The 26,072-nt window shown below is 42.8% G+C and overlaps 1 protein-coding gene across 1 annotated transcript; it reads right to left on the bottom strand.

Annotated features, from left to right (window-relative positions):
* Window positions 1–202: 202 nt before the first annotated feature.
* Window positions 203–25,683, bottom strand: igf2r (insulin-like growth factor 2 receptor). Its single transcript, XM_026998238.3, has 48 exons — window positions 25,474–25,683; window positions 24,821–24,960; window positions 23,240–23,355; window positions 22,352–22,450; window positions 22,069–22,201; window positions 21,629–21,740; window positions 21,436–21,535; window positions 21,005–21,164; window positions 20,585–20,774; window positions 20,245–20,348; window positions 19,959–20,114; window positions 18,695–18,841; window positions 18,285–18,572; window positions 18,005–18,155; window positions 17,734–17,911; window positions 17,257–17,372; window positions 16,761–16,920; window positions 15,982–16,158; window positions 14,427–14,528; window positions 13,937–14,038; window positions 13,513–13,687; window positions 13,155–13,328; window positions 11,495–11,638; window positions 11,229–11,407; window positions 11,046–11,133; window positions 10,430–10,633; window positions 10,204–10,334; window positions 9,950–10,053; window positions 9,737–9,864; window positions 9,202–9,398; window positions 8,940–9,066; window positions 8,533–8,664; window positions 8,161–8,426; window positions 7,183–7,395; window positions 6,861–6,911; window positions 6,632–6,730; window positions 6,385–6,543; window positions 5,748–5,946; window positions 5,417–5,569; window positions 5,066–5,306; window positions 4,415–4,551; window positions 4,197–4,314; window positions 3,778–3,924; window positions 3,420–3,604; window positions 3,031–3,217; window positions 2,751–2,897; window positions 2,556–2,625; window positions 203–2,446 (listed from the first exon to the last, which is right to left on the bottom strand). The coding sequence occupies exons 1-48, from the start codon at window positions 25,593–25,595 to the stop codon at window positions 2,081–2,083; spliced, it is 7,374 nt and encodes a 2,457-aa protein (XP_026854039.2). The 5' UTR covers window positions 25,596–25,683; the 3' UTR covers window positions 203–2,080.
* Between the last annotated feature and the right edge of the window lie 389 nt (window positions 25,684–26,072).

The raw sequence follows: 26,072 nt of genomic DNA, 5'->3' as shown, positions 1-26,072 counted from the left end.
GTGTGAATGAGAGAGTGCCCTTCTGTGTTCTGGCTTCTGTGCTAGTGATTTGGCCCTTTGGTCTTGAAGTCAAGGCACCCATTTGTCACCTAAAGACCCAGATTTGAGGCCAGGTATGGTTGCTGCTTTCAATACAAATGCATATACCTCAAAAAAAAGCAACAAAAAAAGTGCTTTAAAAGCATTCACTGAAGATGCAAAATGCTTTTACAGCTATTTTATTGAAATAATGCAATAAAGTGTCAGCCTTAACTTCTTTTAAATACAAAAAAAAACCAAACAAAATAAAAATACCAACACGAAAAGCAATAAAGCATCTGACAGAACAATTCAGACCCAAAATTTAATCACAGAACCTTAGCCTTACTTCCATCAGTAAGGATCAGGCTCTTCCACTCAGGTGACTAAAAAGAAAACAATAATAAGAGACAGATGTACCTAGCTTACATGCATACAAGAGTGGCAGATATATTCTTAGGAGCACAGAAAGGAGTTAGTGATGCCAACACCCAATGCCTTCGACGTTTGACCAGAGGACACCGAGCTTCATCGACTTCCTCTACATATAGGAAGAACCATCATTAGAACATCTTATTTGAAGATGTCAAGTCATGACACCCACACACCGTATGATACATACAGTATCATAATTGTGAGGAATGCATAGAAACATGTCAGAATGAGCTATTTAAGGAAATATTAGTCAATGGAACTCAATACTGGAGGTTGTTTTCAGTGGTCACTGTAGAAATGCATCATCTTTTAAGAATCTTATTTGAAAGCCTTATTTGAACCATTGCTGATCAAACTGATTTTGCATGACTTTTTATGAATGTAGAATATCAACATTTCAGAAAGTACATTAAGAATTGTGCCTAAAATCGAAAAGAACAGGATAAGTCTGGAACGAAAACATGCATCACAGTCTCAAGTCTTTAAATAAGAGGTAAGGCCAAGGACATTCTCAGGTGACCAATTTCCTTTCCATTGCAATTCCTAAAAAAGTGTACATTTGGAACTGAGCCATCACCATTTAACAATCACTCTTCCAGTGAAAAAAAAAAAAAGATCAAAGTGCATTGTACCCAACTGGGTGCCATAAGCTCATGTGTATGCATCTATATTATAATAAATCACGGCTGTGCAAAGAAATTAATCCAACAATTAAAAAAAAAAAATAAAATAAAAAAAAAAATAAAAAAAAAATAAAAATCCCTGAAAAAAAAATCAATCACACTGTGATTGTAATATGGTCAAATAAAGAGCTACTGTATTTTGGACTTGGAAGTGAAGAAAGGCATCAGCTTGGGACGGGTGTCCAGTGTCATGCCTCTAATGGCACAAAAATGTATATACACCGAGTGCACGTGTTCTGTATAAGGGATATGTAAAGCATTTGGCAAAAGGGAAGCTAAAGCAATACAGGAAACATCCTGTTGCTCAATAAATAGTTTTTGCTTCAGAGGCATGTTGCCCTTAACAACTGCAAATACGAAGCATAGGTGCATTTTTCTTCTTCTTCTTTTTAATCAGCTTCATGTATGAGGCAAGTATCGCAGAAATTCATGAACATTTTCAGTTGAATGGAAAAAATTAATCTGTAAAATGTTAAGTACAAGTTTCCTTCATGGCCCTCTGTGACTAAAGACATGTAAAATACTCTTTCAGGACACTGGTTTGTTACTGCTCACATAATCCTGCCACTAAGGGAGATCTAGAGCTGGTAAAAGAAAAATAATATACCCAAATCATTAAATAACAGAACACAAATCATCCCGTATGACTTAAGAGAACTTCACATCATAAAGAAAAACCTCTCTGTGATTTAAATCAACTCAAACCACAGAAAACAGACAGAAACAATAAACAATGAAACGATGCAAAAAACAAAAAAACAAAACAACTTTTCACCGCAAAGGTGTTGGCTGTCGAATGGACGTAAAAATTTGCTCTTCAACACTTTGCAGTAAACAGCCGACAGATAAATAGATTTCCCTTTAGAAAACCAGAAAGAAAACAAACTAAACGTCTGGAGCCGGATGGGAGAGACGTTCAGACGTCCGAGAGGAGTGGAGCGCTCTTAGACTTTGAGGAGGTCCTCGTCACTATCATCGGGATCTGGCTGTGTTTTCCTCTGGTGTTTGCTGCCAAATCCAGATGTGTTCCTACTCGCTGTGTCATCGAGCAGCCCTACGAGGTCCTCGTCACTCCCTCCGTGGTGTTGGGTGACCCGCGGCCGAGAAGATCCTGATCGGATGTGGACGCCCGGCACGGTCAGCACCTCGTCCTCGCTGTCCTGCTCGTCCAGGGAGAAGGACCGCAGGGCGTCAGCACTCACGGGTTTGGTGGTGACGTGTCCATTCTCCCGAGGCGCCTGTGCTGGAGCCTCGATCTCCTCCATCAGCCACTCCATCTCGTCCTCACAGCCATCCTCATCAGTGCTCACCTGACACACAGTTCATAAGTTCTGAGCCTTATCTAGTCCTAGAAGGACTTTATGCCATGTGATAAAATAAGAATATACCAATGTGTTATGTACTGTGTGAAACTGATACCTTAGAGTACTTATAGGACACTGAATTGCCTCTCTTGCAGCAGCTTGTGACTTTCTGCATAAAAAGTCCCCTAAAATGAGAGTCAAGAACATAATAATAAATTTTGAGATTCTAAAATAAAGCTTTTTGTGAAGGTAAAAAGGTGACCATAATGGAAGAGAACTGAAACTTTGGATTTTTTTGGGTTTTTTCCACCTTCTCTCCTGCTTGTGTAGAAGTAGAGTAAGGAGACACACGGTAAGCACGACCAGCAGCAGGCTAAGCACTGCCCCCAGTGCCTGGCTCCGCCCTGATAACCCTACACTGTCCTTACTCTGTTCGTCAGCCTCCCGACTCACGGAACTACAATACAAATGAGAGGGAATCACATACAGCATGTCAACCCAAACCAATATCGGAAACTATTGCATGTTCATGCATTCAAATGTCATTAAAATACGTAGGAAAGAACCTATGAGGTAGTGCTGCTACTTACTTTAGATTGCAGACTGTGGAGGTGTGCCACACAAACAGGTACTGACAGCCGTCTGACTCCAGCAGGAACTCTGGGATGCCCTCCCCCGCCGTCGGGCTGCAGTGGAACAGGATGACTGATGAAACTGTCTTCGACTTGTCACGGCCACATTGAGACTCGGATGGCACCAGCACGTCCAGGCTGTCCCCTAAAAACGTCACCACATCATTTTAACCAAAAGCGCTGCTAATGACAACAAAACAAAAATGCACAAAGTTCAAAATCAGCCCCTCTTGTGGGCACAGATGCAACGTGTGCGCTTGGTAGTGCCTTTCGGGGTCACTGGCACACATCCCAATAGTAAATTCTGGCTGAATTCTGAGAGGTGCCCTACAAGGCCTGGATCTCACCTTTAACGTAGTACTTGGCCTTGCTGGGCAAGCCGATCCTCCTGCAGTAAGTGTCGTCCCTCTTCTCCTGGCAGATGTTAGCTCCCTTGCATTTGGCCAAGGAGCTGTCTGTGATACCAGAAAGCTGGATGTGGTAGATGTAGCGGTCGCCGTTGGCCCGAATGTCTCCACTGGCTTTATGAAGGCTGGAAGTTGAAGTATACACAGTGAGTTCTCAAGAGCTCTATAACTCATTGTTGGAGAGCCGCTTAAGCTCTGTTTATATTACTTGTATTTCCCTTGAAGAGGCCAGAATTAAAAACAGTGTGGCACTGTACATTTGCCATAAAACTATATGAAAAACAAACAACAACAAGACCTGTAGTAGAGGGCTCCCAGGCTGAAGGTGGCACCTGTCTCTGGAACTTTAATGGTACCATTAACCATCTCCACTTCCTCCCGCTTCATGGCACAGGCTGCACGTGTCTCCCACTCCACCCAGAACTCGCATACCGACATGTCATCACTAAAACACACACACACACACACACACACACAGGTAAAAGTTCAACTGCCTTACTTAAGTAAACATTAACCCTGCTCACATTTGGGTTTGGGTAAGCATCAATAGGTAAATGGAATGTAAAATGGTACTTGGGGTCATTTTATTCCAGGCTTAGTCCCATCCTAGTCTGAATGAAATAGTCACCAAAGGGAATTCTCCATTAAAAATGCTTTAGAGACCGGAACTGGGATGACTGGACCCACAACCGAGTCACTCGAGTTTACTACACTCACCGCAAGAGTCTGGGGTGGCCCACAGTACTCCCACACAACAGCTGCACAATGGTTTTAGCTCGGCGACTGTTTCCACACACAGCGTCTCCCATGCTATAATTCACCTGGATTTTTCCATCTGGAAGAAGGAGGGGAGGTGAGAGATGAGGTTTTTAGATTTTTTTTCTTGAGGTCCACTACAGTGCAGATGCGAGGAGCTGCGTGCAAGGACAGCTGACCGGCTAAGTGCATGCTCTGTGTGTGTACGAGTCCAAGGGTCTCCGTCCTCCCACTCGAGTGCCTGCGGCACATGGCCGCTCCCTCTGGGCAGTCTGTCAGACCGCCGTGGGTCCCCTGGCACAGGTTCAAGTAGTACCTGCAAGAGCAGGCCGCATGCTTGCAAAACCTGGTACGTCTTTATGGAAGCTGAAAGGACACTGGCTATATGATGGTGATCAGTGTTGTGCTTGGGTCAGTTTTTAAGATGACCCTAATAAATTTCCGAAAGCTTGATCGACAGCACATGCACGCCACATCAAAATGAGCTGAAATTCAGCGTACATACACTAGGTCGATATCAATAAATTATGAATTAACTGGCAACTAAATTCAAAGAGTGCAAACGAAAACATTTTACAGGCATTAAAACACTGGAAAAACAGTGGTAGCTCGATGGTTAAGGTACTCAACTAGTAATCAGAAGGTTGCCAGTTCAAGCCACTGTTGGGCCCCTGAGCAAGGTCCTTAACCCTCAATTGCTCAAGTTGTATTCAGTCATAATTGTAAGTAGCTTTGGATAAAAGCGCATATATATATATATATATATAAAAAATTAAAATCTATATAAGAAGTGGAGCTTTATACAGAGATGCAGAAAAGCATGTACATACGCATCACTTTTGTCTCTGCTGGTGAATTTCCAGGGATCGGTGAGGGAGGAGAGGGTGCGCAGGTCATAGGTCTGGTGATGGCTGGCCAGCTTGCACTCCATCTTCTTGGGGGGGCAGACCACGCTGGTGCGCCACTGGAAGGTGCTGGAGCAGGCCTGGGTCTCACTCAGCAGCTGGGGGAGGCCCCGGCCCACCGCACGGTCACAAGTGAACAAGATGGACGACTGCCTCTTGGCCGTCACTGAAAAATGCGACACTGTGCCTTGAAGCAAGTCAAACTGCATCGAAAACAGCACACTTCGAAATGGTCGTCGGTGAAGGGAGAGAAAAGAAACGAGCATGACGTCTCACCATTGGAGCAGAAACCCCATTTCCTGTCTTTGTCATAGTTGGATGTTATAGCGCACCACTTCCTGCCATTACTCCCAGCTTTGGGCAGGCACTCTGAATAGGACTTGCCCATGTTGATGAAGGGAAAGACACACACATCCCCATCTACAGTCACTGCAAAAAGGAAGCGAGGACTCTTTCAAGGGCAATGCAGTAACAGCGATACAGAAGGTCTAACAAGTAGCAGAAATATGAGGGAAATATTAAAGTGAACTACAACAACATTTGTTAACGTAGAGGGGGACCTCTGGGATTATGAAGTTTGTTGTGCAGGCCTAGCTCGGAGACTGACCTGGAGGGCAGGAGTCTCCTCCTCCATACTGCATGATGACAGCCTGCTCCTCCCACTTGTAATTCAGGTTCATGGCCTTGCTAATGCCAAAGGAGGAGACAGAGGAACCGGAGAACAGACACACTGGGCTGTTCCTACACGCCTCGTCTGTCACAGCCCCGCACACGTTAATCTTGTAGAAGCCGGAGTTGGCACGAACCTAGAGAACACCGCAGGGTGAGCTCAAAGGCCGGAGAATGGAACGCACACGCTTCATGCAATCCTGACGGTGTTTTTTAGAACTCACAAGGGGTCATAATTATAATACCTTCATAGCCCATAGTCATAAAAGATGAATAACATTTTGCATGAAGCTGATAATGCTGATTGAGGCACAGAAAATCAAAAACTGCAAATTACAGAATTAAATACAATGACTTCATGTGGAAGACCTTTTGCATGTGAGCACCCTATATAAAAATGTATAAAGAGAAAATGGTACATAACTTCCACCCCTATTTTATAAGTTATATAGATAGTGGTTTAATAAACCAATCACACCATCTGTACAAAATTAATTAAAAAATCACAAGTACATTTATAGACACATTCTATAAATGGATTGAGAAAGGATTTGAGTGTGTAAGTGAGAAGTTACCTGCATGACCCCTGACAGAGGTGAGAGGTCAAAGGTGTACTGCAGCTGGGAAACGTTCAGCTTGCAGCCCTCTGCACTGACTGTCTCAGTGCACACCACGGGAGTGGCCCACTCAAACATGTACGTGCAGCCTTGATGGTGAATCATCACCGGGGAACCCTGCATTCAAAAGAGAACACCTCGTATTCTGTAGCTCTGCAAAGAACTCGGCTTAATACAGAACATGGATGGTCAGAAAAGCTCGCACCAGCTCTGTGCCTCTCTGGCATGTGAAGATGATTATGGAGGTATAGTTAATTTTGGGATTAGCAGCACAAGGTGTTCTGCTGGCAAAAGAGATCTCCACCTAGCAAAGGAAGAATTGAAATAAATTGAAATACGCGTGGCATATAAGGAACATACAAAACAAGAAATCAGTAAAGCCTTGAGTGAAAACAAGCTTTGAAAAAAATGACAAATTATATTTTTGTCTGTACCCCATCCTTAGCAGCGTTATACGTGGGAGCACTGGTGACACGTCCAATGTCCTGTACAGAGAGGATACGAGTACTGTTACCGAGAGAAACAGGAGACTCACTATAAAATCATACTGTAGTTGCACACGGCAGTCAGGCACACATCAAAGCCCAACCTGTGAAACAAGCCTTTGTAAGATCCGTAAATCAACTAAATGAAACTCACAGGCACTGATTCAGAGATATGTGCCTTCTACCAACAGCCCCACTAAATTTGCCTGGCAAAAGTAAAGAACCTCTGTTTCCATATCCTGGCTAGGCAGCACTGATCTAAACAACTCACTATTGGGTCGCCATCAGCAGGGTCCATGCAAACGGCAGCTCCAGGAGGACATGCGACCCCTGGGATAGGGTTGAGAGGCTGGCAGATGTTGATGTAAAAGTCAGGGGAGTTCTCTTTGTGCACATCCTCATTTGTTGCAGTGTAGTACCCGTTCAGGTGAATTAAAGGACTCAGGTCCAGCAGGATGGTTCCATTCCAGACCGAGCACTTCACCTAAAAACATAGAGCGCGTTTCCGTGTGAGAGACAGCACGGAATGTGGGTCATTAGCTGCGAGGTTTGGTGAGCTTCTGTATACAATCAGACAGAAGTAATGTATTATTATAAAAATCAAATGATAGCAGCAATAACAATAATAATTAAAAATTCACCATTAAAATTGGGTAACTAATTCAATTGAGAAATGTATAGTTTTTAGGTTTAAATTAATCAGAAGTGGTCTAAGAATGATACAGGTATGAACATATGGGTGTTCTCATAGGGGCATGAACTGACTTTTTTTTTTTTAAAACACAAAAATCAGATGTCAGCAATCTCGTTTACTCTCAAGTTCATTTGGGAGAGATTCTAAGAAATAAAAGATTGTACATTAACCACACGCCCCAAAGCATAATGCACCACACAACTGAGCCTTACTACGTTTGTATCTCTCTCTGTAAGCTTCGATACTGTGCAATGTGTCTATGGCAATTTGGGACATCAGTTATCATATGCAATCAGCAACAGAGCCACACGACTCTTGAAGCAGCAAAGACAAGGCAAATGAACTGAAGACACCCATTTATCATCTTCAGCCCCAGTCCTGGCGACTGCTGCTCCAAATGTAGATCTTTAATTTTCACTCCCGCAACATACCTTGCATCAATTCATTAACCAATTCTGAATTCCGCATTGGGGGGGAGGGGGGTCAGATGTTTTAGAGAACAGGGAAAACATCAAAAGTACACAGCATTACATTTCCCATGTGCCCCCTTGATACCTGCTCTTCGCAGACCAGAGGGGTGTGCCAGGAGAAGTAGTGTGTGCAAGTGTTCTTGTCGGAGACAACCAGAACGGGATTGCTGCTGCCGCCTTCATCCTCAGACTTGCAGACGAAGCTGATTGTGCTCTTGTGCTTCAGCGAGGGGTTGCCTGCACACGCGTCTCCTCCTTCATAGGTAAGCTCCAGCACCTGGTCCTTATAGACCAACTTCCTGTTGGCCACACCACCGTTCAAAGCCGTCCTGGAATCCTTTATACACACCCCTGGAGCACAGACAACAACTTCAGCATTCACATGTCACTTTATGAAGCAGTGTTGAGTACTATGGCGAGACAAAGCTCAACCGTAGCTTTTTTGTTTTGCCGTCACCTGTTCCAGGAACACAGCCTGCGTCGTCTATTGGCCCACACGCGTTGAGCCGATACATCTTCCTGGGGTCCACTCCATCATACACAGTGTATCCACCGTTACGGGTAAGGCCATTCAGGTCAAATAGATGCCCTGCAGAGTAAAGGAACACAGACATGGCGTACACAGCCTTTCATCGCATGCATTTTAAGCTGCCTTTATTTTCGAGAGCTGTAACAAGTTCACAACACTGACATTTTTCAGTGATTTAAACGGGTCGCTTTGAGGACTGACACGTGACCATATAAGCTCACGATGGGCGTCCAAGAAAATGAAGCAGACACCGACTGGAAGCCAGAAAAGAGCAAAGGAGCAGGGCACCAGACACCTGGGATGGTGAGAAGCAGGCGCCTGGGGAGCTGACTCACCTGTGGCTGGGTTGGTGACTCGACAGTCTCCGTGTTGCGTGCTGTTGAGTGGGCAGGCGGCAGCTGTGAACCACACGAAGCTGTAGACACAATCTTCCAGTGCAGTAATAAGAGTGGGCGTAGAGTCCTGTGGAAACACTGATGGGCGTTACTCACAGAACAGTGGCGCACTGTTCTCATGGCAATATTTAGCCGCCTACCGCTTTGTGTGTGCGCTTCACGTGAGAAAACGTCAGTACTCTAGTTACGAAGAGGGTCTCACCACTTTGTCATAGTCACATTTGAAGCGGATGATGGTGGTCCTGTTGCGATCGCCCTCTGGACAGGCAGCCCCGTCCGTGTACTTCAGCACAAGAACGTCCTGCTCCCACTGCAAGCCAGCTTGCGTCTCACCCAGGCTCAAATACTGCTCACCGTTCTTCAGACATGCCGCAGCGCTGCTTGGACAGCCCCATAAACCTGACTCACATGGACACACGCAGGTACAGGCAGACGCACACGTTCTCAACTTGGGTCACGTTTCCTAATGACCAATGCAGATTTCTAGATTTACACATGGAAAAATGGAAAACACTAAAAAGAGCTGGATCTACAAAAACTGCCAGTGAAGAGGGCAGGTCTACTTTCGAACATAAGATCTAGCTTTCCAGAAAAATATTATCCCCAGTTTTAAGTAAAATATATTATTACGGTATAACATCAGAATTCAACATTAGAAATATATAGTTCAGAGCACCAGTCTAGACTAGGCTTAACCCAGACAGTGGCTTGGGCATTAGTTCTAGCTTGGTACTCACCATTCATTGGCACCAGGGACTTGCATACATTGATATAGTAGCGCTGATCTTTCTGCCCAGTTGCGACCACCCAGTTAGTGGTGTGCTGAGTCAGGGAGGACAGGTCATATGAGTGACCAGAACCATCACTGCAAAAACAAGACACTGTCACCGTCGGGAGCCCAAAGAGATACACGATTCAGATGTGACATCATGAACAATATGGCCACTCACTTGTAGGAGCAGCTGATTGTCTTAAAAGGGGGGCAGGCCAAAGCGGTGCGCCATTCAAACAGGTAGGTACAGTCTGCCGTTTCCCGAATAAAATCTGGTTTTCCCTGTGGTGAGTGCACACAGACGACAGAAAAGAAAATTGAAAAAAAAAAAATTTTACATGATAGAACCTACTGTAGCAGGCAGCAGTTTACCTATGACCAAAAAAAAAAACAAAAACAACCAACCAAACAAAAGCAACAAAAACAACATACTGGATTCTTGCTGTGGTCACAGGAGAAGAGAATGGCCGTCGATCGCTCATAAATCTTGTGGCAGGTCTCTCCATGTGTATAGTTGATCATGATGACTCCATCATCAAAGGTTAGGTCCTGACTGACCATCCCTGTCACAAGAAAATGGAAGCATGAAACGTGGTCCCCAATAAAAAGACTCTTTGTCTGTAAAACATTCTTAGGTTCAACAACAAAAACTACTGACCAGAAATCCTGTGACTGGTGCCCTCTACTTGACAGGAGGACACAGCCTCACTCGTTCCATGTTTACAGACTGAGGTCTGAATGGGGCTGCACACCGCGAAGTGATATTCGTACTGTGCGCTTTTCACCTTGTAGTTAATTCCAGACAGCGGCGTCAGGTCATACACATAGCCGCTCCTGGGGTCCTTTACCGTACAGTTTTCACCTAGAGGAAACAAACCCAGGGCCGAGTTCACACAGGAGCTTCTTATTCTTAATGACATCACATTTTGACTTCAGCAAACTATGCCAGGAAGAAAGTAGGTTACACAGAAGCAGACAACTTTTCAAAATGTAATATAGAGTCATCACTGTAAATCTGCAATAAAATTTCATACATTACAAATGACAACTGCATTAGAAATAAATAATTACTATGCTTTTTATCATTTACAAATCATAAGAGTAAAGGTCATATTAAGCACTGTTTATTAACAAGACAAACTTATTTTTCTTCTTCATTCAAGCCACCTGCATGAAATTAAAATTTAAAAATAGATATGCAATCTGTAATGAAGCAACATTTGAAAGAAAAAACAAAAAAAACCAACACAGCATTAGATAGTGTTTCTGCTCACCTTGCACTCTCTTCACAGGGCAAGCCTCTGACGTCCTCCAGAGGAACACATATTCACAGCCATCTTTGCGATCGAATATGGGAGAGCCCTTCAAACATAATGGCATAAAAAAATTGAAAATGAATGGCTATTTCAAACCCATCATTTAGAAGAGTGGAGATGAAAGGAGAGCTGAAGTCTTACAGGGCGGTCGTCACACTGGAAAATCACACGCGTCGAGTATCGGCCTGTTGGGCCACACTTATCTCCATTCAAATACACAATGCTGATGGAGCCATCAGAGGCTGCCTGAGGGCTGGACTGCACATAGCCCAAATTCAGACCTCTGCCATTAATCTGCCCACATGATCCTATGAGTCCGACTGCCAAAGACAAACATTTGTTACTGCTCCCTTCCCTTCTACTGTTTTAATGGAGCACTTTTAGGTTACAGTGAAAAATCAACTTACTGGGGCAGCCATCAGTAAAAGGCAGGGGTTTGCACACATTGATGAAGAACCTCTGAGACTTGGCCTGCTCTGATGTGTCCAAGGGAAGATAGGCTTTATTGTCTAGACTGAGGTCACTGAGGTCATATTCATTGCCTTGAGAGTCTGCAAGTACAGCCACAGAGGTCAGATGAGAAAACCATCTTCAAAAGCTCAACATTAAGGCCGAGCAGAGTAGTGATAATAAGAAAAACATTAAAAGATAACCAACAGTAGAACCTTAAATGCTAATTGAACTAATGTTAGTAATTAAAAATGAGTATTTTAAATTACAATAAAATAATTAGACATTAACGAGGGAAGATACTTTAAGGAAAGAAAGGTTAAAAAGTCGACCCATAATGGAGAGTAATACTTTGGGACTACCAGGATAATGCACTGCCTGGCCCCCCAAAAAAAAAAAAAAAAAAAAAAAAAAAGTCACCACCTACATTTAACTAAGCAAATAGGTAAGAGCCTCCCATTGGATAATTACTGCATGGGTGATTATGTTTCAGCTGGCAACAAGTTATTTAACCCTAACTAATGCAGTGAGTAGCTTCTCATTTGTTAAACAACCATGTCGAAAGAGACATCCTGTGGTCGTGGAAAAAAAAGTAGATTGCTGAAACTACTAAAATAGGGTTAAGAACTGTCCAAGGCATTATTAAAAAGCGGAAGGACAGTGGGGAAACATCATCTTTGAGGAAGGAATGTGGTTGGAAAAAATCTTGAATGATCGTGATTGGCGATCACTTAAATATGTGGCGAATTCAAATTGTAGAGAAAACAGTAGAACTCGGGGATATGTTTAATAGTGAAAGTAAGAGTATTTCCACACTCACAATGCGACGGGAACTCAAGGGATTAGGGCTAAACAGCTGTGTAGCCTTAAGAAAACCACTCGTCAGTGAGGCTAACCAGCAAAAATGACTTCAATTTGCTAGGGAGCATAAAGATTGGACTCTGGAGCAATGGAAGAAGTTCATGTGGTCTGATGAGTCCAGATTTACCCTGTTCCAGAGTGTTGGGCGCATCAGGGTAAGAAGAGAGGTAGCTGAAGTGATGCACCCATCATGTCTAGTGCCTACCATACAAGCCTGTGGGGGCAGTGCTATGATCTGGGGTTGCTGCAGTTGGTCAGGTCTAGGTTCAGCAACGTTATGTGCCCAAAGACATCATCTGACTACCTGAATATACTGAACGACCAGGTTATTCCATCAATGGATTTTTCCTTCCCTGATGGCACGGGCATATTCAAAGATGACAATGCCAAGATTCATCGGGCTCAAATTGTGAAAGAGTCATTCAGGGAGAATGAGACATCATTTTCACACATGGATTGGCCACCACAGAGTGCAGACCTAAAGCCCACGTAGAATCTTTGGGATGTGCTGGAGAAGACTTTGCACAGTGATCCAAATCTCCCATCAATACAAGATCTTAGGGAAAAATTAATGCAACTCTGGACAGAAATAAATGTGACATTGCAGAAGCTTGTGGAAACGATGCCACTGCGAATGCGTTCCATAATCAAAGATAAAGGCGGTCCAACGCAATATTAGTGTGCGAGACCTTTTCTTTGGCCAGGCAGTGTAAATGCTATAAATAATATACCTAAGAAAGAAAAATATTTGCTTACCAATGACACGACAATCCACAGGTGCAGGCTTGCAAGCCAGAGCCGTGGAGAACTCAAAGAGCACATCGTGTTGCACGTGCTCAGACGTGCCCATCTCCTCCCGAATGAGCTTCAGGGAGCCCGTAGAGGCATTCTGGTCACACACAAAATTAATGGTGAAGGTGGCTCTGGTGCCTGCAGCATAAGAGGGACAGTTCAGTGGGGAACATTAGTGAGACTGAGCAGGGACCAGACAAGAGACAAATCCCCCAGACATGAAAACACAAAACGGCAGAAACTTTGATAGAAGACTGTGGTTGCCACGACACTTGTGTAATCACTTTGTATTACACAGCTCTGATGTGAAGCATGAACCCACCCAGTTCTTCGTCTAGCTCTCCTTTGTACGTGAGGCTGAGAAGGCCACTAGTGGAGAGCTGAAGGGACTGTTCCACGCCTACAGGACTATGCGGCTTGCCGTCCTCCAGAAGACAACCCGATATGGTCTTCTGTGCATCTGATCCACACTGAGGAGCCCCCGCACAGATGTTCACCTGGCCAAGTTACAAGTGACCTCAATACAAATGTTGCAACACATTTTGCTTCTCATGTTTTTGAAATTATTTTGAGATCTTGTAACTCACTTAGAGATACACTGTTATTAGCAGTCAAGTAGGAAGTGTTATTGTGTTATTGTTCTTACTGTACCTGCTCAGAAATATAATAAACAAATTTGATCAAATGTTTGTGTTCTTAAAAAAAAAAAAAACAGACTCAAATTTAAAAAAGTATATTTCTCTCACAATGAATTGATTTCCATTTGCAGTAGTGGTGTATCCTGTTTTGGAGGCCAGCGGATTTAGGTTGAACTCAAAGCCTGTGTTCGGATCCCTCAGAGAACAGGTCTATTTAAATAAAAACACACGCACACCAACAACAAATTAAAATGTTCTTGGGTTTCATTACAAGGTAAAAGTAGGATACCTATTCTAAATGCCTATTCTATGTAAAGGGTATCACAAGGATTCCTGTGACAGTGCGAATTCTATTTGGACATTTTTATAATTCTCTGCACCACATTAGTTTGTACTGTTTAATTGTTATTACACCTCCTGATTCTTTTATTTCTCAGATTTGCTGTTACACACTTCCTGCCCAGAGTCTGATGCACTATAATTCTACATAATGCACCACTTCGCATTACATGATATTGAATTTTTGCACACAAGTTTGTAGTCCAGTACAAGTTTGCAAGTATAATAGCAATATACATGAAGAATACAGAGTACTCACGTGACTGGTGTCTACAGTGGTTGAGATAGCACAAGCTGCCTCAGTATTCCATATAAAGTTAGCGGTGCAGTTCTGACTTGTGAAGAATCGTGGACCAGAAGACTGCTTGCCATATGGGCCAAAGAGAATGACAGGCAAACTGACACTTAGATCAAAAACTCAACAGCTTGTTCTGATAAAGATGGCACAGTTTAGAGGCATTCACCCCAGCATGTAAATCAGTATGTCTTAAGATAAAAGGTGCATCTATGACATTCAGGGGATACCAGCTTACTTCAGAAACGTAGTCCTATGGGGTCAGAGAGCCCAAGCCCAAGAGTTTGATAAATTTGATAAAAGCCTCATTATTATTCTCAAGTTGATTCAGATAGACCAATCAGCCATAATATTAAAACCACCTACCAAATATTGTGTAGGTTCCCTTCGTGCCATCATAACGGCTGAGCCATCGAGGCATGGACTTCACAAGACCTTTGAATGTGTCCTGTGGTATCTGATACCAAAACACTAGCAGCAAATCCTTTAAGTCCTGTAAGTTGTGAGGTGGGGCCTCCATGGATCAGACCATTCCTCAAGAATTTGTTCCTCAAACCATTCTGAAGAATTAGTGCAGCATGGCAGAGCACATTATTCTGCTCAAAGAGGCCATTGCCATTAGAGAATACCATTGCCATGAAGGGTTTTACTTGGTCTGCTACTATGTTTAGGTAGGTGGTACGTGTCCAAGTAGCATCCACATGAATGACAGTACCCACAATTTCTCAGCAGAAAACTGCCAAGGGCATCACACTGCCTCCACTGGCTTGTCTTCTTCTCATAGTGTATACTGGTACCATTTCTTCCCCAGATAAGAGACTCAAACAACCACGGCCATCCTCATAATGCAAAAGAAAACATGATTCATCAAACCAAGCCACCTTCTTTTACTGTGCCATGGTATAGTTCTCATGCTCACGTGCCCACTGTAAGCACATTCTGCAGTGGTCAGAATGTGCGAACTCCGACTGGTCTGTGGCTAAGCAGCCCCTTATGCAGCAAGTTTCTGACTCCTTTCAGTTGTAGTCAGCATTAACTTTTTCAGGAATTTGTGCTACAGTAGCACTTCTGTGGGATCAGAACAAGTGGGGTACCCCTCGCACCCGACATGCACCTGTGAGCCTTGGCCGCACATGACCCTGTTGCTGGTTCACGGGATAGCCTTCCTTGGACCACTTTTTGTATACCAGGTTCCTGCATGCCAGGAAGCACCCACAAAGTCCAATCATTTTGAAGATGTTTTAACCCAGTCTAGCAATCATAAGTTGGTTCTTGTGGCTCTCTCAAATCCTTACATTTGCCCATTTTTCCTGCTTTCAAATCACATCACCTTCAAGGTTGACTGTTGCCTTGCTGCTTAATATATCACACCCCTTGACAAATGCCAATGCAATAACCACTGCACCCGTCAATGGTTTTGATATTTTGGCTGATCAGTGTACATCGCATGTGAGATACCGCTCGGCACTCAGAGCACTTTTGCAGAACTACTCCGCCAAGGGAATTAGTTGGTCCTTACCACAGGTCCTCTTGAGCAGATGAGGTGAATACGGGTAGTGTAGGTGGTCATCACCCCGTCTGCCTCACAAGCTGACCCATCGGTGTACTCCAGCAACAGCTGGTCCTCCTCTAGGATCACTGGGCCTTTCTTAGCAATGCCCAGGTTGCTGACAGACACCTTTTCTGACAACATCCCCTGTAAGAGTAACATATGCACAACATGTAATGGGTTATGGCATTTGTGCTTAACTGGTCTTTGCATAATGTGGTCAAAGTAGACTATTAAGGAGTCACAAACTGGATCCAAGTTCAAGTTTGGTGAAATACTATGGCTGGTATCATTCTCATTGCATCATTGCCTTCTACAATCATCCAGTGCTAGTTAGAACGTTTTTAATGAATGCTTCAGTAAATCCAATCAAAACACAGTAGTAGAGGTAGCTTAGTGGTTAAGGTACTAGACTAGTAATCATAAGGTTTCCAGTTTAAGCCCCAGCATTGCCAGGTTACCACTGTTGGCCCCCTGAACATGGCCCAAAGACCCTCAGTTGCCCAAGTTGAATTCAGTCAGAAGTGCTTTTTGTATAAAAGCGTCAGCTAAATACCACAAATGTAAACCACAAAGGTCTCGTTTCTCCCCTGTTCTCCGTACTCCATCACAGTATATAAGCAGAACCTCCCCTTCTTTGTCAGTTCACAATAGGGGCAGTTTCCTGGCTTGACTTGCATAACCTAGACAATGCTGTACGCTTCATCATAGCACGCAGGGCTGAGTGCTAGCGCTGCTACTTGGCCAACCTGCTCTGCCTCGTATTTCATCTCACAAGCGGAGGCCATCCGGTCACAGCCCGCCACAGGTCTCAGAGGCCGGCACACGTTGATGTAGTACTTCCTCAGGTTCCTGGGGTCAGACAGATCCATGACCTGCCAGTTACTGGGCCCAGTTGACCGTGACAAACTGTGGGATTAGTAGGAAAAGAACGAGTTGCTCATTACAAAGCCATGACTTAATACCATCCCAGCTGAATACTAAAATAGCCAAATACCAAAAAAAAAAAAAAAAAAAAAAAAAGAAGGAAAAAAAAAAAAAAAAAAAAAAAAAAAAAAGTAAGAAAAATAGTAAGAAAACACACTCAAAAATGAATAGAACAGATCAGAGGGTAGAGGAAATGCAATTAATTTGAAGAATAGCAAGCTTCTGTTAAAAATTCTGCTTAATAATATACTCTGAAGAAATTAATAAGACCAAAGAGTCTTTTTGTAGCTGTGTGTCTTGGTTTGAAAACCAGTTCACCTTGACAGGTCATACTGCTGGAAGGTAACAGGGTCAGTCGCCACACACTCCTGAGGTCTGTCAGGACAGGCGTAAGAGGTATACCACCTAAAGTTGTAGGTAAATTCATCTTCAACCTGGGTGTGACAGATTACAACCAGGATGATCAGTTGGTTTTCAAAAAATAAAAAAAATAAAAAAATAAAATAAAATAAATAAAAAAAATAAAATAAAAAAAAATTTGGAGCTTAGTACTAAGACCAAGCCGATTTTATAATAATAACGGCAGTGGTATAAGGACTAGGACAGAAATTATGCAAAAAGCCAGTATGCGCCTATGGAGCAGATGTGCAAAACTGACAAGAAAACTGCTTATCTATGATCTTGCTGGGAAAAGTATTAATTCAGCTAGACTGTGAAACCAGCTTAGCCAGCACTAACAGCACACATAAGCACCCCTCTTCCTGTTTCTCTACCTCCTTTTTATAGGTACAGTACCTGAAACTCAGGTTTGCCTGGCCCCGCCTCTCTGTTGCACAGGAATGAAATGTGTGTGGATCGCTGTGTGTGTTGTCTGTTGTTGTACCGAGTGCCATTCAGGTAGTCCAGCTGGATCATACCGTCATAATATGACAGCCTGGAGTTAAACTTGCCAAGGTTCCACGAATTAGCCTTACTGCAGAATGAGAACAGAAACTCTCAGAAGAACAGCTCTACATGTTCTGTGAAAAACACCTTTAGGCTTAATTGAAATGAAGAATGGTCTTGCCTCTTGTCAACCTGACAGGCACCTGCAGTCTCTGGACAATTTCCAGCCTTAACACTTCCACAGACATTTATGAAGTAATCATAATTGTCATTGGATACGTTATAGTAGCCTCCTTCTGCCTTGCTAAGTGGGGTCAAGTCAAAAGAAAACCCTAGAAGCACAGAAAAAAACACTCCTTCACATACTGTCTGTAACAGACACAAAAAAACACATTCAAAAAGTCAGAGATACAGGCCGGCATGCTGGCAGGCAGGATAACTGATACAGGTAGGGGTTCTACCTGCAGTGGCGTCCTCCACTTTACAGTTATCGCCATTTGCCCTGGTGAGCACACAGGCAGCAGCAGTCTGCCACTCAAACTCATACACACAGCCATCGCTGGACACACTCCTCAGGATGGGCACACCCTCCATGTCCCCAGGTTTGCACTTCAGGGTGATGATGGATTTAATCTTTGTTTTCTTCCTGCATGGATCTCCCTCCGTGTATATGAGCCTAATGTCATTCCCCCGAGGGTCCTTTCGGGGCGATGACAGAAATTTACCCAGACTGATCGACTTGTCCCTCCCTGAGGAGTGAGAGCTTGCATTAATATAATATTGTCAACCAAGACAAAACTTTAACAACACAGCCACTGGGACTACAAATGACATCATACATTTCGGAAAAGGAGCTACGTGCTGTGCTTACCTATGGCACATATAGCAGCATCTTCCGGACATGAGCCATTTGACTCCTGCTGGATAATCTTGTGGCATACATTGATGTAAAAGTGCTTTCTATCAGACTCTGGAGCATTGGCATCCATAGCTACCCAGTTCTGCGGTGCATCAGACTCTGCAAGGTAAACATCAGATTTAAACGTCTATGAGTATTTAATAGGAGGCAAGTTGTCAGACATTAACCCATAGTTCACCAGGAAACACTCTCAAAGGAAGCCTTTTACATTCTCACAGGCCGACTGTAGTAACAGTTACATCACATCAGCAGGCAGCCGCAACAGAGACCCGAGTTCTCTTGGTATGCTATGTATTATGTCCAATCCAAATCTCCAGTCTCAAGGACTATGACATTTAATGAAAAGATCAACATCATATTATTTGGTGTTAGCCATATAGCCTTCAGATTTAAAGTTTAACATGTGTATATGATGGCAAAATAGGACACTGGAAGTAAGATGTACATAGCTATCCCTGTTGCTCTTGACTACATTATCGCGCGTTTTATAACCGCTGCTGGCATTCAGAGGCAGAGCAGTTAATACCTGAGCCAATTATTCAGGCTGTTGCCCTCCAGGACTGTTTAAAGATAAACCAGCTAGCTCTCTTAATACAAACTACAGAATAAGTTACACTGTCAGAGTCAGTGCACCTATCGTTAGTTATAATGAATTTTAAAAGTTATAATTCAACAGACCTACCGTCCCATATGTGACATAGGCTAATTAAATTTAAATAAAAACTTGATCAAAATCATTCCTCCTTTCATTTACATCACATCCATGTGCAGGTAATTCCACAAGCAAAATCTACTGAAGCCTGCATGCCAAGCAGACTCTCTGGCAAATCACAAAAAGTGTACATCACTCCCTTTATGTCCTAGCTGAGCAACAGGATTAGACAGTCCCTCCACCCTGGGGACATTTTCAGGAACACAAGCCTACCTCTCTGAAAGACCTGAGAAGATCTGAGATTTAGATAGGGCATTGGTGTTTGCTTATAGGAAGTGTCCTGCTGTTGAAGAATGTCTTTTTAGAATTCATACATTCTGATCTCGGCACAATGGTTGCAAGAAGAAAACTGTGGGAAAGCTTTCTTGTTATATAAAATGTCCATATTAATAATGAAATTATGTTTAACGGTCATATATTCAAAAAGGAAAACAAATGCAATGTAATAAATTTTTTAATTAGTTAATTAATTAACTTGACACTTTAATGAATTCAAAGGCTCACCTGGGTAGCGTGTGAGAGGGGACAGGTCATAGCGCTTTTTGCCATCTGTGACCCTGCACAGCAGATCTTGGCTTTCATTCACACATGCATAAGCTGTCTGCCAGTTAAAGTAATACGTGCAGTCCGTCTCGCCTGTGAATACTGGGTGGCCATTCTCTAGTAGGGAAACAAATACAAAGCCGCTTTGTGTAACTCATAAATTTTACAGATGTTACAACTTAACCAAACAAGTATGAATGAAAAGGTGAGACAGAAGGCGTGTGCGTGTTTCACACCATCATCCTACCTGTAGTCGCGTTACACTCAAAGTTGATGATGGTCATACGCTGGAAGCCTGAGCTGCATCTGCTTCCTCCTGGATAGATGAGAGTCAGATCTCCATCCGAGTACCTGTCAGGGAAGAGACCGCTTTACACACTGCTCAGCCTCCCAGCTGCTGCCATCGTAGCAAATGTATCATATTGGTCCCTTTTTTTCTTGGACGTTTTAATTATGCTTATTTTATTTTCTCCGTTTACGCTTCCTGTTGCTTTGTTAATTGTTGTTCCATCCCGTTTCTGCTTGTACATGACTTTACACCGCTTCCAAAAAGTGCCGTGTAAATGGGGGACAGCGAGCTGGCCAACCTGAGTGTTTGATTCCGGGATCTCCCAGTGACCTTTGCCACGTCTTCAGGTTTCTTCACCTGGCAGGAGGAGATGAAACCCTCGTCATCATCTTTACACTCGCCAGCTCTGGTCTCTCCACATACGTTCAGGTAGAATAAATATCTGTCCTTCCCACTGATGGCCTCAGCCATATAGGGGTCATCTCCAGCTGCACAAGACAAAGACAGAAAAGTGGGATTAACTGTGAAATGAACTGTGAAACAATTTGGCAGGGACTGCATTCATGTCTGAGTAGTACCCTGCTCAATCAGGAAATGTCTACTCTGCAACCACACTGGTTCAATTCACAATCTGCTCAAATTCTGAGAACAACTCACTGGTTGAATCTCTGACTCTTCTCACCCACCCACAACCTGCTGCTTTGTAATGGTGACTTACAGCTGTGTGTGAGGTGTGTGAGATCGATGGAAATGTCGTGCTGTGCGTTTGTCAGTTTGCAGTCATGACTCTCCAGATAGTCTCTGTGGCAGGCATACTCAGTCACCCACTCAATCTCAAAGCGGCAGTTTGTCTTGGCAGTCAGCTTGGGGTCACTTCCCTGAGAAGAAATGGTGTTCGTTTTATAACAAGACATAAATAACAGATGTCACTTCATAAATACGCACGTATGCCATTTCATAAATACTGTTTTTAGATTGGCACCTGGTGTTTTTAGATTCATCTGGTGATTACATAATCTAACTAAATAAACAGAACACAACTTGATGTGTATTAAAAGTGTGGGCAGGACCCAATTTGCACTCTATGGGAGGGCCAGAGTATGGGTGGAGCCTTTTTAGTGAGTAGCAGTGCATGAGTGGGGCTCTTACCGGCTGTCTGCGAGACGGGCAGAGGAAGGTGATGGTGACAGCAGGCTTGTGCCCATCGCAGAGCTCATACTCAGCTTCGCTCTCATACTGCAGCCTCAACCTGGCGTGCACACACTGTGGTCATTCTGTGCTTGGGTGATACTGACACGGGTTCAAGCTTGGAGAGAGCACAGCTGCCTCCGTGGCTTCCTACCTGTCTTTAGAGATCAGCTCCAGAGACTTGTTTGGTCTTCCCATGCTAAAGGACCCAATGTGGTTCGTCAGACATGCAGCGGAGTCTCCAGGACACCGGCCCTCTGCTTGGTCTAGTTACAAATGACAGGGATCCATGACTGTGGACTCTAGCTGCTAACACAGCTCAGACAACAGTACAAAGAAGCTACAAATTCTAATTAGATTCAGAAAGATTTTAGCATCTTTTTCCCCCCACCACCCTTGTAAATCAACCACCAAATCTTGAACCTAGCTCAAAGTAGTAGCAGATGGTAAGAGTACAGCTGTTGTTGGTAGAATCCACACAAATGTTACAAAGCATCTGACCAGGAGTCCAAACAAACAAAGTTCAGCAGAGTGCCAATTTGGACGCCGAAATGAAGCTCAGTTATTATAGCCAACACTATGATACCAACTCACTCAAACTTCTGCAAACATTAATATAAAAGTCCACATCATCATCAGCGTCATCAACCAGGTAGCCATCTGTGATTTTAATGAGAGGGTTGAGGTCATGTTTTTCCCCATCTGAATCAAGCACGTAGCAGGGCACCTTAAAGACAAAGCAAAAAAATGAGGCGAAGAAATGAATCATAAGCTTACGCTGAGGAACCTGAATCTTATAATATATATGTATAGAGATCATATATAAATATTACAATAATTTCCCTCAGTCATATTTCCATGTTAGTATTGCATTTACCTCCACATGTGGTTTGAACTTCTCTCTTCTGCAGGCTGCATATGTTCTCCATTCAAAGTAATGCACGCACTGTGACTGAGTGACAAACTCTGGAGTCCCCTTTAGTACAAAGGCATGTTTTTAATGAGTAAACTGCAGCCCTGCATGTTTCACTACCATTAGTAAACTGCACACAAGACTTGAACTAGTGCAAAAGGAAGCTGTGCCATTTGGAAAAAAAATGTTGTACTCCATCTGCTGTGAACCACTTCCTGCCTTTCATTGTTCCTGCAAATGGTTGCTCAACTGTCTTAGAAGTCAAATGAAGGCTGAAATCAGCTTTGGTTGTTTTGTTTTTTTTTTGTTTTTTTTTTTACAAGCAGATATACTATCAGCATGTGATTACTAACTGGTTGCTTTGGTAAGTTAATATGGTGTGCATTTTAACTTACAAGATTGTTCTTTTGCTGCACTTTAGACACGAGATACGACACGCAACTTCACAGTGTTTAAACAAAAGCCATTGGGTTTCCTCAGCTGTTCTACTATAGTTCATTAGGAGATTACTGAGATATCTGGGAGAAGTCCACCTCCTGCTGCTTTGGGTGTTTAAATAATTATTATTTTTTTTTTTTTTTAAATCAGCAAAATCTTTTATCTCTGTAACAAAGGGCAAGTTTTCAGAGCCCGGTCAAACACAGGCACTTGGTTTATGATCTAGCTTTGTGCCTTGGGAGCAGGAAATAAAATCAGCTGCATCAAGTTTCATTTTGTGAATATGATGAGCTGTATTATTCCATCTGTGTAATTTCTTACTCAGTGTTACTGGAGATGAAGTAAAAAATTAATAAATACTGAAACCACTGCGTTAGCAGGTTTAGATTTAGCCGCTGCTTTTCTGGGTCTTACCATCGTTTTGCCGCATTGGAAAGTGATGCTGCTTTGAACTTTGTTCTCATCTTGGCAGCTCCGAGTTCCATTGAAAGTCAACACAGAATCAGAGGATGTCTGCAAAGAGAGATCACCTAGACCAACAACAGAACAAAACTCTACATTGTACATTTCTTGCATATAATTTTACACATTAGCAATTACCAAATTATTACAACTCTTGGCTACCATAGAAATAAATGAAATTAAAAAAGGCATGCTGGACTGCTTGAAAATGACTCAAGTTTCCCAGTGAATATCAAAGAACATTAATCAATGTCTTCCCATTGCTCAAGCACATCACAAAACACAGTTCTAGTAAAATGTTATATAGGTCTATAATGCCATCCAGGCAAACAGTCTGACACTGCAATACCCAGGGGAACAGAGAGCCTGGGAACGTGACCCACTCAACAGGGCGGGATTTCACCATGTACAGTAAATATGCCATCTAGAGTCAACTTTGGCCTGGCAGATGCATGGCTTGAGAGACTGGAAGACAGCTTTTTACTTCCTGATACAGAGGTCCACAAACAGTTCTTTCCAGTTCTACAGTGCTTCACCATCTTATGTGCAAAGTGAGCCAATGTAGCATCATTTGCAATCCGCTCATCAAAGGCAAAAACACTTGTCAAATATACAGCTTAGACCCTTTCATTAGCTGCTGAATAGGTATTTCTAATTGTACAGCATTCTTGAACACTTCGGCTATGTGATAACTATGACCTACTTATAGTACAACAACGCAAAGATCATAAAACCAAAGGCAAACACCGTAAGTACAATACAAGTACAAGCTACAGGAATTACAAACAAAGTGATGTGAAAAGTGTCAGTGTATTCAACTTAAACCTGTACAAATGATGTTCATAGTGTATCGCTAATGCCAGTGTGGCTGTAACTACTCTGGATCACCCACTGTAGCTACACTGTAGGCCATGTCAACAATTTTCATAGCACTACACTTTGGCGAGATTTTGGAAAATCACTTTAAAAATGAACCCTGCTGTTCACTAGATACCTTTTTTCATATTAAACAATTTTTTTTATATATATATATATATATATATATATATATATATATATATATATAGAGAGAGAGAGAGAGAGAGAGAGAGAGAGAGAGAGAGAGAGGCAGGCCACAGAGAAGTGCTGGCTAAATAACCAATCAAGAGTGTCGTCTGTGGATATCCTACTTGCCATTAGTAGGCCTAAAGGTATTAATAATTTTAATTCATATTTATTTACATTTCCTGTAGTGTAAATGTTGTTGGTCATTGTGGAACCCTTGGGAAGGTACTACATCCAGACCTATTTGGTTCACCTCTGCATGATTACATTAACTCCATATCAGAAATAAGTCTAAAATATTTCAAGATAAAGGCCTTGTGTTCACATGCCAAGAAATTCTATCACCATTCAAACTGGAAAAAGAACTCCAGAGGTTTTGTATTGGAAATGTTTTTAAAAATTAAATATTATAAATCCAGTATATCATCACCTTTTGTACAGCACATACTTCTGATTCTGATTGTTAAAGCTATGTTATATTGCACTTACCCACAGACTGGCTCTTGTTGGTGATGAGATTTTGTGCACAGACAGCTGTGCTTTCTCCACAGTCTGTGTTCGGAGACGAAAGACACAGCTTCAGAGTGTATTTCATTTTAGTGTCTTGGTCGATAGCCTCCCATTTGTAGCTATGTAGAAAATGGAAACAGTGACCATGACAAAGAATGTCGGTTTTACGTTTATGAGATATGTGTAACATAAAGCATTATGTTCTTGTGGAAAGTGACAATCATACACGCACTTCAGCATTATTTTTGAGTCATTTAGATCACATCACGTGTCCTTTCCTCTATGGATTTTATATCCGCCACGTATGAATAAACAACCTTGTATTATGGTTTCGTACAAGGCCGTTAAATATCGAGGTAAGAGGACAAAACGATAAATATATACACCGGGAAGCGAACAATACTAGTCACGAGATTGGCTAGGCTAGGCTAGCACACTGCGAACATTTTTAACATAAGTTCAGCTCAGTTGGCCTAGTTTCTGACGTGCCCTTACAACTCATAGCATGTCTGCTACAGCCATCAAGTCGCTCATCTTTATGCGCACAAACAAGTCCGCGGCAGATGCACTTGCAAAGAAGTCGTATTCGCAAGCTAGCTAGCCGTGTTTGCCTGAGTATCCGCCAACCTCACCTGCAAAGATCCTGATACCACGGGCTACCAGCGGACTCAGCCTGGGCGAGAGACCACTGTAGTATGAAAATGAAAACAGCAAATGCTATCTGGGAAGCTCTGGCCAAGTTAGACGCACGCATCGTGCCCGTATAATGTTCCAAGAAAATAAATTAGTGTGCGTTGTCCGACATGATACAGCAAGTCTTGACTGCCGTTGCAGGAACTAGCAGCCAGCATCACATGATGAAGAGACACATGAGGTCACGTGGTACTGCTAGCTTGAGTCATCCCTACAATATTGCACATTTAGCGTCTCGGTCAATAGTTTTAATAACTTTTCAGGTCCGTTTAACACCTTCTTTTTATAATCTACCAACTTTTCAGCTCAAACTTTCCATAGAAGAAAGTCGCCATTTCTGCCCCGTGAGCGAGAGGCGCGGTTCACCGTGTCTAGTCTGTTCAGTGCACGGCAGGGAAGATGAACGGGACAGAATTTTAGCAACTTGTAGTGTTAATGGGCCGCGTTTCGGTCACTATTTCATACTAGTCTGACAACAGAGACAGAAAAGATATGTAAATGACAACATCTTTATTGTACCTTCGACTGTATTAAATTA

Source organism: Electrophorus electricus, chromosome 7 (genome assembly GCF_041902795.1).
Source record: "Electrophorus electricus isolate QZ-2024a chromosome 7, ASM4190279v1, whole genome shotgun sequence".
Classification (NCBI taxonomy): Eukaryota; Metazoa; Chordata; class Actinopteri; order Gymnotiformes; family Gymnotidae; genus Electrophorus; species Electrophorus electricus.
This window is presented reverse-complemented; position numbering and strand designations above follow the sequence as displayed.

Excerpts from the sequence above, each read along its gene's own strand:
- igf2r (XM_026998238.3), bottom strand. The coding sequence starts at position 25,595 with ATGCGTGCGTCTAACTTGGCCAGAGCTTCCCAGATAGCATTTGCTGTT. Across the intron at positions 20,775-21,004 it reads CACACACCTCACACACAGCT|CTGGAGATGACCCCTATATG; the intron begins GTAAGTCACCAT and ends TGTCTTGTGCAG. Across the intron at positions 14,529-15,981 it reads TCTGCTCAAGAGGACCTGTG|TCTTCTGGTCCACGATTCTT; the intron begins GTAAGGACCAAC and ends TATGGCAAGCAG.